This window comes from Salarias fasciatus, chromosome 6, assembly GCF_902148845.1.
Source record: "Salarias fasciatus chromosome 6, fSalaFa1.1, whole genome shotgun sequence".
NCBI classification, from domain to species: Eukaryota; Metazoa; Chordata; class Actinopteri; order Blenniiformes; family Blenniidae; genus Salarias; species Salarias fasciatus.
In genome coordinates, this window is record NC_043750.1 from 20,930,046 (window position 1) to 20,946,457 (window position 16,412).

General features: G+C 41.8%; 2 protein-coding genes across 3 annotated transcripts; one reads left to right on the forward strand and one right to left on the reverse strand.

Annotated features, from left to right (window-relative positions):
• Positions 1-6,098: 6,098 nt before the first annotated feature.
• elmod2 (ELMO/CED-12 domain containing 2) lies at positions 6,099-10,279 on the forward strand. The gene is made up of 9 exons (XM_030093994.1): positions 6,099-6,216; positions 7,573-7,720; positions 7,802-7,830; positions 8,536-8,633; positions 8,720-8,849; positions 9,123-9,256; positions 9,487-9,555; positions 9,654-9,787; positions 9,912-10,279. Exons 2-9 carry the CDS (start codon positions 7,576-7,578, stop codon positions 10,067-10,069), a joined length of 897 nt encoding a protein of 298 aa, XP_029949854.1. The 5' UTR covers positions 6,099-6,216; positions 7,573-7,575; the 3' UTR covers positions 10,070-10,279.
• A 1,590-nt stretch (positions 10,280-11,869) lies between these two features.
• Positions 11,870-13,802, reverse strand: ucp1 (uncoupling protein 1). 2 transcript variants are annotated; one of them, XM_030094099.1, is made up of 6 exons: positions 13,677-13,802; positions 13,192-13,390; positions 12,861-13,058; positions 12,671-12,772; positions 12,190-12,370; positions 11,870-12,091 (listed from the first exon to the last, which is right to left on the reverse strand). In XM_030094099.1, exons 1-6 carry the CDS (start codon positions 13,800-13,802, stop codon positions 11,977-11,979), a joined length of 921 nt encoding a protein of 306 aa, XP_029949959.1. In that variant the 3' UTR covers positions 11,870-11,976. The 2 variants fall into 2 exon arrangements, with proteins under 2 accessions (XP_029949959.1, XP_029949960.1); XM_030094100.1 differs by having other exon boundaries at positions 13,186-13,390.
• Positions 13,803-16,412: the final 2,610 nt, after the last annotated feature.

Genomic DNA, 16,412 nt, shown 5'->3' on the forward strand with positions numbered 1-16,412 from the left:
TCACATTTAGTTATTTATTCTCATGCTGTTGTTAAACCTACCATCCTGTAGCGGAGCCAGAGTGGGGGCAAGGAGGCGGTCGCCCCAGGGCCCACAAGATCATAGGGCCCCGTTTCATGTGATGTGTTCACATTTACTCATAAATAGATTATTATAATAAAATGTGCAGTGTGTGTGGGAAGGTATACGCATATGATTGTGGGCTCCAATTTGCCAGTTCTTAAATTACGACTGTCCATGAATGCGTCAGAGCTGTAAGTCAGCGCTGATTGGCTGTGCGGCATGAACGGGTTTTTTCTTTTGCACTTGATCTGAACTGTTTGGAGGGAAGTTAAACAGTATGCTAAACACTATGCTAGACGCTAGCGGTACTATCCAAAACCTAACATCGGAGCCATTGGTGAGTCAGTGAAACCTTCAAAAATATTATCTTTATCAGAATGCTGTGGTCCTAAACATCTGCCTATTTGAATGTGCCTTGTGTTGCCCTCAACTATAAGAGACCACTGAGTCTATTTTTTTCTAATATACGTGAATTCCAAAATATATAGATAGCTGTGTCTATATCTATCTGAATAGATTGTGTAATTTTAGACCAGCTGTGTTCATTTTATATTCAAGCTGTATCAAAGATGGTACAGATTTAGTCAGTGAGTTTTTATCTGAGTTTTCAGCACCATGGACAGCAGATGCTCTGAGATTGACACCTGCCAGGCTGCATTTGTGTGTGTGTGTGTGTGTGTGTGTGTGTGTGTGTGTGTGTGTGTGTGTGTGTGTGTGTGTGTGTGTGTGTGTGTGTGTGTGCGCGTGTGTTACTATCATAAGGGCCCCTCGAGAATGCTCCACCCCCTCTGTGCTGAGACCCACGCTCTGCCTCTGCTACCATTAGTAGACGGACCATCAGCAGACTGAGACCGTATTTACTACTAATTTAATATCAGCATTAGTCTCTTTTCTATTTCACCACAACTCTCAGATGGTTATTTTAATATAAGTGGTTCATTTTAGGAGTCAGTTCTGAAATGTGGCCGTGGCTTGGGACTGAAACTCCTCTTGGAACACAGAAATTACATGACTTCGACCTCCCTGCCTTGAACCCAGAGGGACTTATTAGGTGAGCAGGTAGACTGACTTAATCACAGCTCTGTTGGAGCATCTCAGGATAGGCTGCATTGTGAAGAGACCAGATTTCTGTTCAGAAATAAAAGGATAATTGTGACTAGTTATTCTGACTCAGAATAAACAATCTGGTGTTCAGTACCAGCAGAATATGATTGAGAAATAGAAAAGACAAGACTTGGATACGCGTTGAAGAGGAATGTAATCACATTTTGTGCTTAATTTTGAAGATATGAGGATCTGGGCTATGCTAATATTTTCTGTATCCATTTGAGCTTTTTTTTTCTTTAAAAAGTGTAAGGAGTCTTTCTACATTTTTAGTTGATAAGAGGCCTATGAAACACTAAATGTGAACCTTTTCTCAACACTGATTTTGGTGCTATTTCAGCACTATGGATAGCGCCTTCCATTTTACACGATACAGTGACCAACTGACACTATGTACCATAATGGTGGACTGAATATTTCAGCACCATGGACAGCGCCTTGGGCTTATTAAAACAGTGGCCAACTGATACTATGCACCACAATAGTGAATTGGCTATTTCAGCACCATGGATAGCGCCTTCCATTTTACATGATACAGTGACCAACTGACACTATGTACCATAATGGTGGATTGAATATTTCAGCACCATGGACAGCGCCTTGGACTCATTAAAACTGTGGCCAACTGATACTATGCACCACAATGGTGGATTGGCTATTTCAGCACCATGGACAGCGCCTTCGATTTTACATGATAAGCCTCCTTTCAACTGCGCAGCTGGTGTCGGTATGTTTCGGGTTGGTTCGGTTCGGGTCCTTTATAATCGTACCAGGCACAAATCAGTGTTTCCAATGCCGCGGGGTTCCTGTTGCAATGTAGGCGGGGTGATGAACGGCCACAGGAAGTGACGTCATTACGCGCCGGCAAACGCACCAGAATTAGTATAACAAGACATCAGATAGAGGAGTGGAGGAGCTCAGGAGCTCTGCTCAGCTCCTAATGTTTCAAAACTCGAATAAAATTACATTTCAGTGAAGTGTGAGGCTGTTTCGGCCATGGAAATTCGGTAACAAATTATGAACTCATTGAAAATCAGAGGTGAGAAAGTGTCTGAACCGTGTTGACACTATATAGATATTATATTATGGTCACTGTAAAACCCCAAATCAACCATGGACACTTTATCCATGCACTCTGTTGCTCTAAAACATACCTTTACATATTTCTATATATTTTAGCTCGTTATATTTTAGTAGTAGTAGTAGTAGTGTTATAGTTTAGATCTGTTGTTTATCAAGTTAGATCTTTTCTTCTTTTAGATTTCTATAACTTATTCTTTATTAGCAAATCTCATTTATTTGCACCCATTTGTTCTACAAGCCTCCATAAGTAAATGCCTCCATGGTGAGAGAAATAATCTATTTTGTTCTATATGAAGCACAGATCTGCTCATAACTGGGTAAAATTCATAATTTTTTTCTGACTGACAAAACAGTTTGCTAGAGGTTTAGTTTCAAACTATTCTTAGAAATTGTGCATGCTACCTGTTTGTCAACATGAGGCCAGCTCAAAGAAGAGTTGTTTGATGACAGGATTGTTTTATAAGGCTGTATTTAGTGTCATTTGTGTTTAAAGATGTAACAGGGTAAGATTAAATCAGTACTGGCTTCCTTCTACATGTAGATGACTCTGGCTCCACCTTACCTTTCACTCTTCAAGAGCAGTCAGATTGAAGTGTGTGGTTTCCAAAAAGGACCCTGTTACTGTGTCACAGTGCAGAATTATCTGGACTGAAGTTCATGATAATCACCATATAAAATATTCAAAACACCACGTGCAGCCTTTACAAATGAAGTTGTTTCATCTCCATTCAGCACCACTACTTAGAAAGAAATGCCAAATGAAAAAACACTGCTGTGCTTTTCTTGAGCAAGAACCAGTAAATTCAGACACATATGGGGTGAAAACTGTTTTTATTGGAAAGGACATCAACACCACCAGTTGTAGAGCTGCTCCTGTGTAACGCTGGGTTCTCTGGGTCTGGACCAGCAAAAAAACCCGCTACAGGAACGCCTGAAGGCCTGGTTCTGCTGCGCTGACTGAGAGGCCAAAACAGCCTCATTCAGCCTTGCTGATGTGCTTCATCTTCAAGGAACTGCAGGTTTAGACGCCGCTCCTCCTACTGCTCTTCCTGATGAACATGCCGTTCGTCACGCTGCAGCTCCCAACTCACCTGAAGCCTGGATTTCTGTCAGGGGCACCGTCAGGTCTGGTTGGTGCTCCAGCCTCCTCCTGGTTAAAAAGCAAAGGGGGAAAGAGAGCAGTGAAGCAAGGCACTGCCACCCACACCCTGCATCCACCCATCAGACCCTGTGGTGGCAGGTGGTGGAGACGTTCTTAGACAGAAACATTGCTGGATGTAATTCCCAGGGTGTAATTGCATAGTGTGGCCCATCAACTGACTGATCTGCACTTCTGTAATGGATTCAATATTATCTGTTGTCGTTTGTACAGCAGTTTTTGTTACTTCAACACTTTGTGTTCACTGTAACACTGGACGAGAGACAGCTGTTCAGCGTAAACATCCACAGTTCACCAGAGCAAACTGGAGCTGCTGAAACAGCAGCATATATTTATGTCAGTGCTCTGCATCAATTGTACTGCACACTGGGCCCTGTATCCAGCTGGAGCAGCAGTGGTGAACGTATCTATACTTGATAGAATTCTACTTGATAGAATACCAGTATAGATGCTGAATGGTTTCCTGCATTATCTACAGCATGAACAAAGCTGCTGCCTTACCTCAGAACGGCTGTGTGCTTCATAACACAGGACACCTCCACCTCGGTTGGAGGTGGAGGTGGAGTGGATGCTCCATCCTGACGATACTACATCTCCCTTCTCCACCCCGGGACCAGAGGAGGAGGACTCCTGGTCCAGGAGTGACTTCTGTCCTCCTGCAGAAACGTTACACAAACCACACGTCATGCAACACGACAATGCTACATGGGATATGATGTCCAGGTGGGTGCAAAGCTAACTAGCGCGCTGCGTGGATACATATTTAAGACAAAAACCTCAGATTTCAGTGGTGGATTACTGCATGGTAACACTGGTGGTTGTACAGATAAGAGTTTTAAAACTTACCAACAGCTCCACCTCAGCCGGGCGGCCTCTCCGTCCACACAGCCTCCTCTGCCTTCACTCGCAGGTCTATGATCAGAAATTTAGTCCATGACGTCAAACCACCGCCGGTTCTTCCTCAGGATCCCACTGCAGCTGTTGTGATCCTTTATTTTTCTGCAATCTCTCCTCAGTTTCTTGCATTTTGCGCGGTGCTGACCGGGGTCTGGAGCCGATAGAGAGCAGCTGCTCCAAGAAGACTTGGTGTTTTTTTCCCCTTTTTTTCCCCCATTTGCGGTGTTTTTTGTTTTTTTTTTTTTCATTTTTTTTTCCATTTCTAATGGCGCCGTTCGGTTCCTTTGAACCTCCTCTGCAGTGATGGAAAGCAGCCGCTGCTCCTCCCGTGAATACCAGTGTTCAGTAGACTTTTCGGAAGGGTTTGTTGAGTTGTTGCCGGTTTCACCTGTGGAACAGATCGTCACAGATAGCTGGCTGCATCGCGGCTAGCTAGAGTGGCACTTGTCACGGACCAATCAGCAGACAGGGGTGTTCAAGTCCCTCGTTGGTCACGGCTTGTCACCCTTATGACGTCACCACTGGCAATGGAAACGCGCGCATATCCGATCCAAACTGACCAGACCTGAACCGTACCGAAACTGTGGAAACGACGCTATACAGTGACCAACTGACACTATGCACCATAATGGTGATTGAATATTTCAGCACCATGGACAGCGCCTTGGACTTATTAAAACAGTGGCCAACTGATACCATGCACCACAATGGTGGATTGGCTATTTCACCACTATGGATAGCGCCTTTAATTTTACATGATACATTGACCAACTGACACATTGGTGCATAGTATCAGTTGGCCACTGTTTTAATAAGTCCAAGGCGCTGTCCATGGTGCATAGTTATGGTGCATTATGGTGCATAGTGTTAGTTGGTTTCTAAACTAAAATTATTCAGATATTTTTTTACAGTATTTCATTTTGAATGAAAAATGCTTATACAGCTCCAGCTTTAAATAAAACAAGAAACTGAACTATTTTTTATAAAAGATCTTAATTCTTGTTTATTAAATGTAATGAAACACGTTGAGATATGACCACATTTACTGATTTGTAGCATCAGGCAATTAACTTGAAATGGGAAGTGAGGGAATTGATGAGAAAGGATACTGGTATTAGAGTTGTCCCATTGTGTTGTTGGCCACAGGCTTTTGAACTGTATGCTGAGACACCCCCCCCCCCCCCCCCCCCCCCCCCAGAAAAAAAAGTCTTCTTCTTATTTATAAATTACACACCATTCCAACCTTTTTGTATCTGAAGTTATATATGTTAAATATTTAAACCTGCTCTTTAAATTTCATTCGTTGCATCAGTATGTCATTATGACAAGTTCTGCTTTTGGATTGCTCGTTGCTCCTTTCCTGTGAAGTGTGTTCTAAACACAGCTTCACCTACAGACAACAGTTTTCTGTAAATGTATAGATTTGCACAATATATTAATTCTGTATTGATGTTAATTTGCTGTTCAACTCCTAAAAACAATTTGCTGATGATGCATTTTGTGCAGATGGTGCAGGCTGCAGTGCACTGAGGTAACAATGGATGGCGCTGCAGAACCGCGCAAAAGACGAAGTGTTGTGTTCAATCAAGTCAGGTTATTTCTAATATTAGGATTGCAATCCCTTATAGAGAGCCATAAGACTACATTTGAAATAATAATAATGATACAAATTTGATAAAATACTTAAAAATATATTAAATAACACGAGATTGTTCATGTGAATTCGATAAAAATCTTTTTTTTTTTTTCGTAGATGTGTGCTTGTCCCATATGACCGTGAATGCATCGTAAGTGTTGTCATGAGAAACGCTGTTAGCCTCAGTCAGCAGCACACGGCTGGGTCGCTCCAAGTGGATATAAGTTTATTGCCCTTTTTCCCGGTCTGACAACATTTCTCCTACAAAAGTGGGGTAAGATCAACCGCAGCTACTCACTCGTTGTGAAAACTAATCCTCACATCGCCCACGCCACGCCACCTCATCCATTGAAAGAAAATTGAGGAAGCTAACATAGGACTACAACGACAACCTGTTGTTCATTGTCTGACGGGAGTTTCACGCTATTAAGCGTAGATTGTCTCTTGTACTTGACGGAAACTCATTGTTTTTTGTCTTTATGTATAAGCTTTTTAAGTTTCCGAACTCGTTGTGTTTTATTTTGTTGATCAGCCACGTTTATGGGAAGTTAGCATTAGCTTTGAAGCTAGCTCTTGACGTGTCAATTGTTGAAACTGAAAGAGCGTTTGTTGGCGGGTTCTGTGCTCACAGTAACACGACCCTCTTATTGTTGGTGGTTTATGTGTCTGAAACGATGACACGCAGTCAGCCGAGCGTCCGATAGTTATCCATGTCCTGACCTGCTCCTGTCGGTGGGTATTGTCACTGTGACAGTGCCATTAGCAGCTGTGCTCTGGAGCTGTAAGTCACAAGGTGGGATGGATAGAATACAATGGAACAGAATAGAGTAGAAAATAGCACCTCTCATACAGTCTAGCTGAGTGGTTTTCAACCGGCATAACATGTCATCACCCAAATTTATTGAGATTTTGCACTTCTCAAATTGAATAATAAGACTGTGCAGTGTGAACCTAGATGGTAAAATAGAAAATCAAAGTATGCCACCTCAAAAAACAAGTTTCCTGATAAAGGATCGCAATATGTAGCTTTAGCTGAGTATCCACTCATTGATTCGATATATTTTAAGCTGTTCATTCAAGTATTTAATCATTAATCATTACGCTGGCATAACAATCCTAACATTTCATTATCAGCCATTTTTAACAGATTTACTCGGTGTTTTTATGCAACAAGCATGAAATTAAAAGTGAAAGTACTGAGACATATATAAAAAAAAACAAGACAAATTACGCAGCTATAGTTGGGAATCCTCACAGACTGAATCTACCACAACCAACACTGTCCTATGTAGAAAAACTATTCAGTAGTAGTAATTAAAAATGAAAAAAAAAATAAGTGTAAAAACAACCACCACACATAGATCAATGCAAAAAATACAAAATCCTCTTAGTAGGCTGTAAATGTGTACTTAAATCTTGATAAACGGAGCACAATATCCACCGAACTTCAAGTGTCATCTGCAGGTGATTGCACTAAATATTTGCTCTAATCCAATCATACTGACAGATGCATCTATGAAATATAATAACTTCAATAAAACCTGTACACTTCTTCCAAACAGACGTCTGTGGACTGCATTGAATTATTTATTAGGCTGTCAGATTGACTTCATTTGTTCTTGCTTTACAGAAAATGTTGGGCTACATCTGGCATTACTTTTACTCATCCTTCCTGAGATACATTCAGAAGTGGCTCATCAGACAGGTAACAGGGACGTGTGAGCTGCAGAGGATATGCTCTGGATACCAGCCAGGAGCAGCCAGGACGACAAGAGCAGGTGAAAGAAGTCATCCTAGCTCATTATGACCTGACTGTGTGCATAAGCTGCTATTAATCTGCTGCTTGTATTCTTTTATAGAGTACTCTTTGAGGTCGTCAAAGAGCAAGGTAAGATATCGTCACAGGGTAAATTAAATCGATATGGTTCATTATTCTTTTAACTGAATGATAAGTATTTTGTGTTCAGATGAGCTGGGAAGTCTAATCGGAATCATTTGGTATAATTTGAAACGATTAAAGTGAAGTGGAGAGGTCACACAGTGCTTTAATACTAAAAAGCTGCAGAAGGAACTCAGCATGAAATTATCAATACTTATGCTTACATATAAATCTTGAAAATATTTTCACTGCAGCACACAGGAGATGGACACCTGATAAGTCATTTCATAATTTTTAGGGTCTACCAGTATGTAATCAATGGAATCACCCTTCCTTCTTGGTTATCTGTAGGCCTTTGTGTGTATGAATTCAATAAAAAAAGCATATCCTCTGACCTTAATCAGTCCTTATCTTTTACTGCCCTTGCCAAGCTTAGACAAATTGTATCTACATGTCATTCATGTGGCTCAGTCAGCGGTTTCCCATCAGCTGTCAATTCAGTTTAGAAACAGGAATGCCGGGTCATCGTTTTCTCCCTGCCAGGTTGTTTTTGTCAACCTGTTTTCAGGTTGTTTTTGAAAAACAAGTTGTTTTGCTTGTTTTTTGGGGGGGAGGAGTTGTAGATTAAGACAGTCTTCTGTCCAATGGCTTTCTGTATAGTTTCTTTCAGTATTACTACCTCCTTGTTTTATTCGTGTTGTTGTTCTCTTGCAGGTTTTAAGAGGAGCTTTGGAAACAAGCAAGGATAATTTAGGACAAAGTGTGGATCAGGTTATGAAAGAGAAGAGCATCAAACCGGAGAAAGATCCCCAGTGAGTTTGAATTAGTCTCACACTGCTCTGTATTCTGGATGTATCTTTGCATTTCATGATGAATTATTCGTTTCGTCCTTTTCAAGGTTCAAGGAGCGGTTCCACATCTGTCTGCTCCAGATCACAGGATACGGCAGCTTGTACGCATCTGTTGAAGACTTGAGGACAGTGACCTTCAGCTCAGACAACCCTAAGCATGAGGCCATGCTTTTTAAGGTATGGAGCCCTGCATGCAGATCTGTACAGTTCCTACCATCAAACATATTAGAAGATCTGAGGATTGTTTGATAGCACAGTGGTTTATTCTTTATCCTTGTATTTTGTGAGTCTTTTTTAGTGCATTGTGTTTCCCTTTTAATAAACACTGATGGAAACCCCTGATGAACATAACGTTGGAAAGCGTAAATCACATTTGTAATCACAATCATATTGTGTCCAGTGCAGTGATGTTTACAGATGTTTCACCCTAAAATCCCTGATTCTCTTCAGCTGTGGGACCTGTTGATGCCGGCGGTGAAACTGGAGTCCAGGATCACCAAACAGTGGGGCGACATCGGATTCCAGGGAGACGATCCCAAGACCGACTTCAGAGGAATGGGTCTCCTGGGCCTCATCAATCTTGTGTGAGTATTCAGAAAAATAATGTCATGTTAAACTTTGAAAGCGTTAACACAGAAGAACTGCCCAGCAGTTCACACCAAACTTGCATTTTTAAAGGGTGCAGGCCTCTTTTTTTGCAAACAGCGATGAGTTTAAACACCAGAATTAGATTTTGGTTTCTGAATTATTAAATTGCACCAAAATGTAATCAGTCACAGATTGTCTGAATGTGGTCTTTCTTTTCTGTGTGCAGTTTTTTCAGTGAAAATTACACGATGGAGGCTCAGCAGGTCCTGTCACATGCAAACCATCCTAAACTTGGGTAATGTTCAAGAATTACTGCACTTACTGTTGCTGTTTGGTCCAAATTGTACCCATCTAGAATTATTGTTAGTCATCATCATCAATTATGTGTTTTAGGTATTCATATGCTATAGTTGGGATCAATCTGACGGAGATGGCCTACAGCCTCCTGAAGAGTGGTGCTTTGAAACCACATTTCTACAATACAGTTCAGGGCTGGCCTGAGCTCCAACACTTTCATCAGCTATACTGTGAGTACAAAGAAATATTAATATCCTGTCTTTCTGTATCTCTGGTCGTTCAGGCCAACAACTGTAAATGTTAAAAAAAAAAAAAGAAAAAAAAGAAATCTGAATTGTGTTTTTTTTCTCTCAGGTTACCTGGCATATGAATTCGATAAATTCTGGGTTGCGGAAGAGCCGGAGAGCATCATGCATTTCAATCAGTACAGAGAGAAGTTCCATAATATCGTGAAGGCACATCTGCAGGACCCTGATGTGTCTCTCACACTGACTGTCAGCTCTGGAAACTGACAGAAGTCGTCGTCAGCGTGACATTTGATCTCAAACTGGTCGAAGCGGAAAGATTCAGCGAAGGAAATGCTGAATATAAAAAAAAAACTTTACAGACACAAGCTGCCCTGCATTTCACATTTCTCTGAAACACAAACGCCTAAATCCTCCTGTATTCCGTCGTGTAATTCGTTAGTGATATTCAGTGTCTTTACCGGTAGTTTTTGCAAATAGAGCACAAATCTAATAGCCGATACCTCAAACGTGACCATTCCAGCGGGGAATTGATTTCAGACTGAGAGCAGCTGCAGGCGACAGCAGGTTAAATGATGGCTGCATCTTTTGTCAAGCACTTACAGAAAGCGTGTGTCCAGAATCGCATTCAGGACAGAAAAGTGGTGAATAACCGTGTTCTGCTGACTGGTCCTGATTCTGACTGGCTGAACGGCGCCGGCAGAAGACGATCCACTCAACTGTAACTCTGTGTAGAGCAGTGAAACGTCCGGCCAGTAACAGACACAGTCTGCTAAAGTGTTGCGTGTGCGGGAGACGTACTGCCGTGTCCCTCGCCGCCCAGGCTGTGGAGCAGCGCCTTGAACCCTGCGTCGCTGTGTCATGCCACTTACGTCCCCGTTTTGATAAATTAATGTGTGTTTTATCACTGACACAAATAATTGTATTACATTATTTTTATGCTGTGCTTTATTTTTGAAGAATGGATGTCATGACTCACATGTTGCTCTAAGTTAATAAATGGGTTATTCTACTGAATTGGTTCAAATTTCTGTCCCACAATGAAAATCATATTTTAATAAGTGTTCAGACCTCACTTAGATATTAATATAATTTTATTATCTATTTAATCACAAGGCATTAATTGAGGTACTGCACCGTTGCTGTATAAGTTAACAGTCTGTGCTTTTGTGGATATTATTTGCAAAAAATTGCAATGCTGATTGCACTGTGTTGTTTGCCATTTCAGAAGCCAGTTTGTAAAACTTGATTTTTGTTTAAGGTTTGTGACAAAAAAAGTAATTGTTTACATTTTAGCGACTCATCGTTCTGAAAAAACAAACTTTATTTTTTGCTTTTTATGCTTGTAAAGCAAAAAAAAAGATCAGTTTGAACTATTTCAGTGATTGCACCTTTTTTGTTTTTACTTGAAAATATGCAGCGATGCCTTGCAGTGTTGAAAGCTCACGTTTTTGTTCAATGATTGTCACGCAAAGAATAATTTCATTAATTTCATTATATTGTCATTCCGGTTCAAATTTCATACGGAAACCACTGTTATTTCCTTAAGGGTGAATTAATGTTTCATTGGTTATAATACATGTTTCAAGTTGAAATATAGCAAAAAAGACTTATGATGCCACCCTCAGACAAAGTACTACTTTAACTACAGCAGCAACATGGTTGCTACTTAAAACAATGCAATAAACAGCTGTTTTTAGTAAATTGAATTTATCAATTGATCAGTCAGAATTTTATGATCATGATTGGTAAATGTTTGTGTACTTTAACCAATTATGACTTAAGGAGTCAGTGTGATCAGCTTCATACATCTTACAGCTTTTTACATTTAAATTTTGATACATTTGAGTAAAATAAATATTCTATTTTAAAAAAAAATCTAGATTGATTTTGATGCAAAATATATAATCAATCAATATATAGATTGATTTTGATGCAGAAACCACACACACACACACACACGCAGTCTGTACTTTGATAAATATGGTCAGTGTTTATCCCAAATAATCAACAAATTTCACAAAAATTCTAACTCCAGAATTCTCCAAATATGCTTTTGTTTTGATATGTGAAATATGTTTGTCACAGCAGGCGAGTTAAATACATGACAGCAAGTTGAAATCTATTTAATATGTACACAAACATGCTTTACATAAACGGACGCCGGGGCTTGTTCAGTTTGTGGCTTCAGTCCTCTTTTGTGCTACCATCATGGCCCTCTTGATTTGCTCAAACGAGACAAACATCACAACATTCCATGATCCCAACCTCAAGAACGAGGGCACGAATCTGAAAAATGAGAAACAGTTTGGAAATTAGGCATCACTGAGTTTTCATGTCATGAAACATGAGGTGCAGGGATTCCAAAGCTGAGTGGGAGAGTTTACCCTTTGTAGAAAGCCGTTGGCCCCTCTTTTGTCAACATTGTCCAGGCACAGTTGATGGCGCTCTTATACTGTCCCGGCGGTGAGTTCATGTATCTCGTTTTCACTACATCTACGGGCGAAGCGATCACAGTGGTGGCAAAGCCGGCCCCGAACGCCGACACAAAGTGGCACGGCAGATTGTCTGTGGAGGGATTTAGAAAAGGCTCGGATGAAAGATAGTACCTATCTTCTTTTCTCAGGAAGGAAACACATTACTGCAGATTATGTAACTTTGTGGCCGAGAAAAGGACAATAACATTATTATCACTGTATTTATGGCTCTCTGGAGGCGGAATGCACCATGTGCTGCTGTGGCAACATGTTGTTATCAGACGTGAGGGAGTTGAAGAAGAAAGGGGGTGTGTGGACGTCTGCCCAATCACCTCCCTTTGGGTTGGCACTTTGTGTGTGTGTGTGTGTGTGTGTGTGTGTGTAAATTTACCTGACAAGAGGTTGTGCCTGAGGATTGCCTCTTTGATCAAGTCGTATGTAACCAGCTCTGTGCAGTTGACCAGTGCGTTTCTTGTGATGTTGGGTAGTGTTCCTGGGTGACACACAAGAGAGCGTTCCTACTGACTGAAGGGTTTCCAGGCTGCGTTTGCCTGTCGCGATGCGCAAAACTCAAACGACACCTTTCCAGAGTCCGCGCATGCCCTCGTTCAGAAAGATGTGTCTGTAGGCCTGCATGGTGCCGCTGTAGCGGCGGGACACGCTGTTCAGGTTCATCTGGGCCTGGAATCGAACCTTGACCACGTCGGTGGGTTGTGCGAAGGACACGGCCATGGCGCCCGTCGTGCAGCCAGCCAGGATACGGATCAGCACATTGGGGTCTGGCAGGGTCACACGAAAACAGGCAGATGCAGAGTGTGACGTTGTATTTCAGTCAAATATTTTTAGATTGAATTTCTTGATTGATAGAAACAAACAATAGAATTTGTTCTTCATCGAGTCTTACACACTCACTGTCTTTGCCGCCGGTGTAGAAATTCTTGACATTGTCGTAGAGGCCGATTCGAATGGAGGCGAAGCACAGCTGTCTCTGCAGCCCGGCGACCAGCCCGTTGTACAGAGACCGGGGCCCCTCTGTTCGGACCATAGTGCTGATCGTCCCGAACACCCCTCTGTAGCGGATCCCATCCACCGCTGTCTTTTCGCCCTGAATCTGGGGGTCACAGTTCGTACACCAGGCTGAACCAGCTTCACACCGTGAAAGCAGAACATTCCTAACATCACATGTTGCAGCAAGGCTGATGTGTGCGATTGATTCATGACGACCGAAGTTGACATTTTAACTGCTCAGTAAACAGAAGAAACATCAATCTGTGTTACTAAGCACTTTCTAGCCAAACTAGAGCTTTTTTGTGACTCTGTGTAGTAAAACAAAATTGTTTTGGTACGAGAATGAGTCCTGTCTGTGGTCTTCTTGCTCCTTCATGATGTTAAAGTACCTGCAGTCTAACTTTGGCCGTGTCCAGAGGAAATGTGATCATGTCGGCAAAACAAGCTGCTGCTCCGGCACTCGCCATCTTCACCCCCAGGGTAGGAGGCACATCTGAGGGTTTTAGTCCGACCATGTTTCCTGCTACTGGGGAGACCAGTATTCACAAAAATGCACAATATAGTGTCAAGTCAGTTTTGCATCTTCTCACACACACAGACGTTAATCTCCTGCACTGATCATTTCTCTTCTCCGGTGAAAGTCTGACACCTTTCACGGCGTACATTAACCCCTCTGCCTAAACAAAAGTACAGATTTAGAATTAAGAAGGAAAAAAAAAACACACTTACATTGTCTGTAAGTCAAGCTTCCCTTTGATCCTTACTTTTTTCAGAAAAGGTTTAATTGCCCAGGTTTAAATCCATCAGTGGCTCCACTCCACAGAAGAGAAAGAGGCATGTTTTGCTGTGTATTTATATAATTTCTGGCCGACTTTTTTATGACATCCACAGAGAGGCGTTACTGTGTACTCCTGTACACCCAGGTCAAATCAAAGTCCACAGACTGTCAGAAGGTCAATGTGCAATTCACCCCACTGAAAAACAACTGATGTACTTCCCAATGAGTGATGGTGACTCCACTTTTTTTTACTCAAACTGATCTTCCTAAAGTATTGATAACATATAATCAACAACTGTTACAAAACATTTGTAACACGTTTATATATGTGAAGATTCCTCCTCTGTCCTGTATCTGCCAGTAACTTCATATTCAGTGACATTTCACTCCATTAGAATCAGCGTCTGGGCTAAACAGCAGCGATAACCTGGAGTGTCAGACAACCCGCTGGAGGCTTGTCTTTCCACTCACTTGATAGCCGGTGTGTGAAGAGCAGCTGATTGCTTTAATCACTGTCTGTTCTGCAGACTTTACAGCCGAGGCGCACAGCACACTGCCCTCTCACCCACTTTGACTCCTGCCTTCGCCCGTAGTGCTGCATGCGCTCACGATTGGTGTAATGCAACGACTTTGTTCATCTTGTTCATGAATGATTCTTACTGTGTTGCGTTTGGACACGTTGACAGAGACGAGCTGTCGGGGAATTCGGGAGGGAGAATTGTGACATCAGGCGGTGACTGAAGTTCACCATGAAGCAGATAAGAGCTTTGCATCACACCATGTTTGTCTTCTCAGCAGTTTGGCAGAAATTTTTTTTTTTCAACTGAAATCAGCTTATGTAGCTTTAAAAAAAAAAGGAAAAAGGAAGATCAGGAGAAAACCGGATGGATGTTTCCAAATCAATACCGAGTTGAGACGATAAATCCTGACCTGAACCACCAAATACTCCTCCAGAAACTGTCCAATGAGGCATTCATGAAGCACTCTCTACGTACCTGAAGGTGTAAAAACTGTTTTACAAATAGACAAAAGTCACATTTACTCAAGATTGAACAATCTTTTTTTTTTTTTCAGGCATTCTGTGATTACAGAGTACAGGAAGAGATGTAAATAAATGTAATTCAAAGACTAAAACAACTGTACTGACGTTATTTTTTTGTTTGTGAGCTACACCTAAATATGTACAGTGATGTCCATTTTTCTCTTTTTGCTGTTGAGTCTTTCTGTACATTCCCATTAAACTCGATGGGGTATAGATTTACTGGAGGATGAAGTTTGGAGTGGTGAACCAATGAGACGCTGCCTAAAATGCACCAATTGGTCAAAACTTCTTAAAATCTCTCAATATATAGAAATAGGCTGTACATTGGGGCAGTAGGTTAGCACAGAGACTGGTTCGAGTCCAAGCTTGGGGGCTTGTCTGTGTAAAGTTTGCATGTTCTTTCTGCGTATGCATGGATTTTCTCCAAGTACTCTTATTTCCACTCACCATGTATTTCAGGTCATGGTGCCCCAAGGTGTGAATGCAAGTGAGAGTGGTTGTCTGCATCTTTGTGTCTGCCCTGCATGGGCTGGCGACCCATCCAGGATTAACCCTGCTCTCACCCATAGCTAGTTGGAATTGAACAGATTAAAAAAAGATAACCCTAGCCCCTAAACCCTAACCCAATTCCAGAGGCTAAGAAGCACTGCCACAATGGTTCTTCTCACTCTGATGCAGAGTGAGTGTTTGCTGTGGTGGGGCTCACCAGAACTGAAACTAGGAGCAGTTTCACACTGAATTGAACCCTGTCGCCATTTTTGACCATCCTGATGACCGGCCCGGAGCTCTGTTGGTCATTTTCCACTTCCAGTCACTCTAAATTTGGACTCTTTGTGTATGAGGTCCCTAGATCAAGAGATCATGGTGACCTGACCAGGGTGTATCCTGCCCTCAGTTAGCTGGGATTGGTTCCAGCGCCCTGAACAGGACAAAGTGGTACATAAAACGGATGGATGATTCTCAAGTATCAATCTTATCAAAAGCCACACATGAAAACACCGGAGAAAATGAAGAGACAATTCGACATGGAGAATAATTCCAGAAACACAATGGTGCTGTGACTTGAGCAATGTAAAAACAGTGACATGCTGTCATGTCACTCCAGTGAGTCTGATGTGGATGGCCATGTTGCATTATTTAAAATGCAGATTGATTAAAATGTCAAAAAAGGAAAGTCTCCTCCCGGTGGGGAAGACCTAGGACACGCTGGAGAGACTATGTCTCTCGGCTGGGGTGGAAATGCCTTGGGATCCTTCTGGAAGAGCTGGAGGAAGTGTCTGGGGACAGGGAAGTCTGGGCATCTCT

Coding starts and splice junctions, on each gene's coding strand:
- elmod2 (XM_030093994.1), top strand. CDS start 7,576: ATGTTGGGCTACATCTGGCATTACTTTTACTCATCCTTCCTGAGATAC. Junction 8,634..8,719: donor AAACCGGAGAAAGATCCCCA/GTGAGTTTGAAT, acceptor GTCCTTTTCAAG/GTTCAAGGAGCGGTTCCACA. Junction 8,850..9,122: donor ATGAGGCCATGCTTTTTAAG/GTATGGAGCCCT, acceptor GATTCTCTTCAG/CTGTGGGACCTGTTGATGCC.
- ucp1 (XM_030094100.1), bottom strand. CDS start 13,802: ATGGTCGGACTAAAACCCTCAGATGTGCCTCCTACCCTGGGGGTGAAG. Junction 13,059..13,185: donor CGGCGGCAAAGACAGTGAGT/GTGTAAGACTCG, acceptor TGACCCTGCCAG/ACCCCAATGTGCTGATCCGT. Junction 12,773..12,860: donor CATGCGCGGACTCTGGAAAG/GTGTCGTTTGAG, acceptor TGTGTCACCCAG/GAACACTACCCAACATCACA.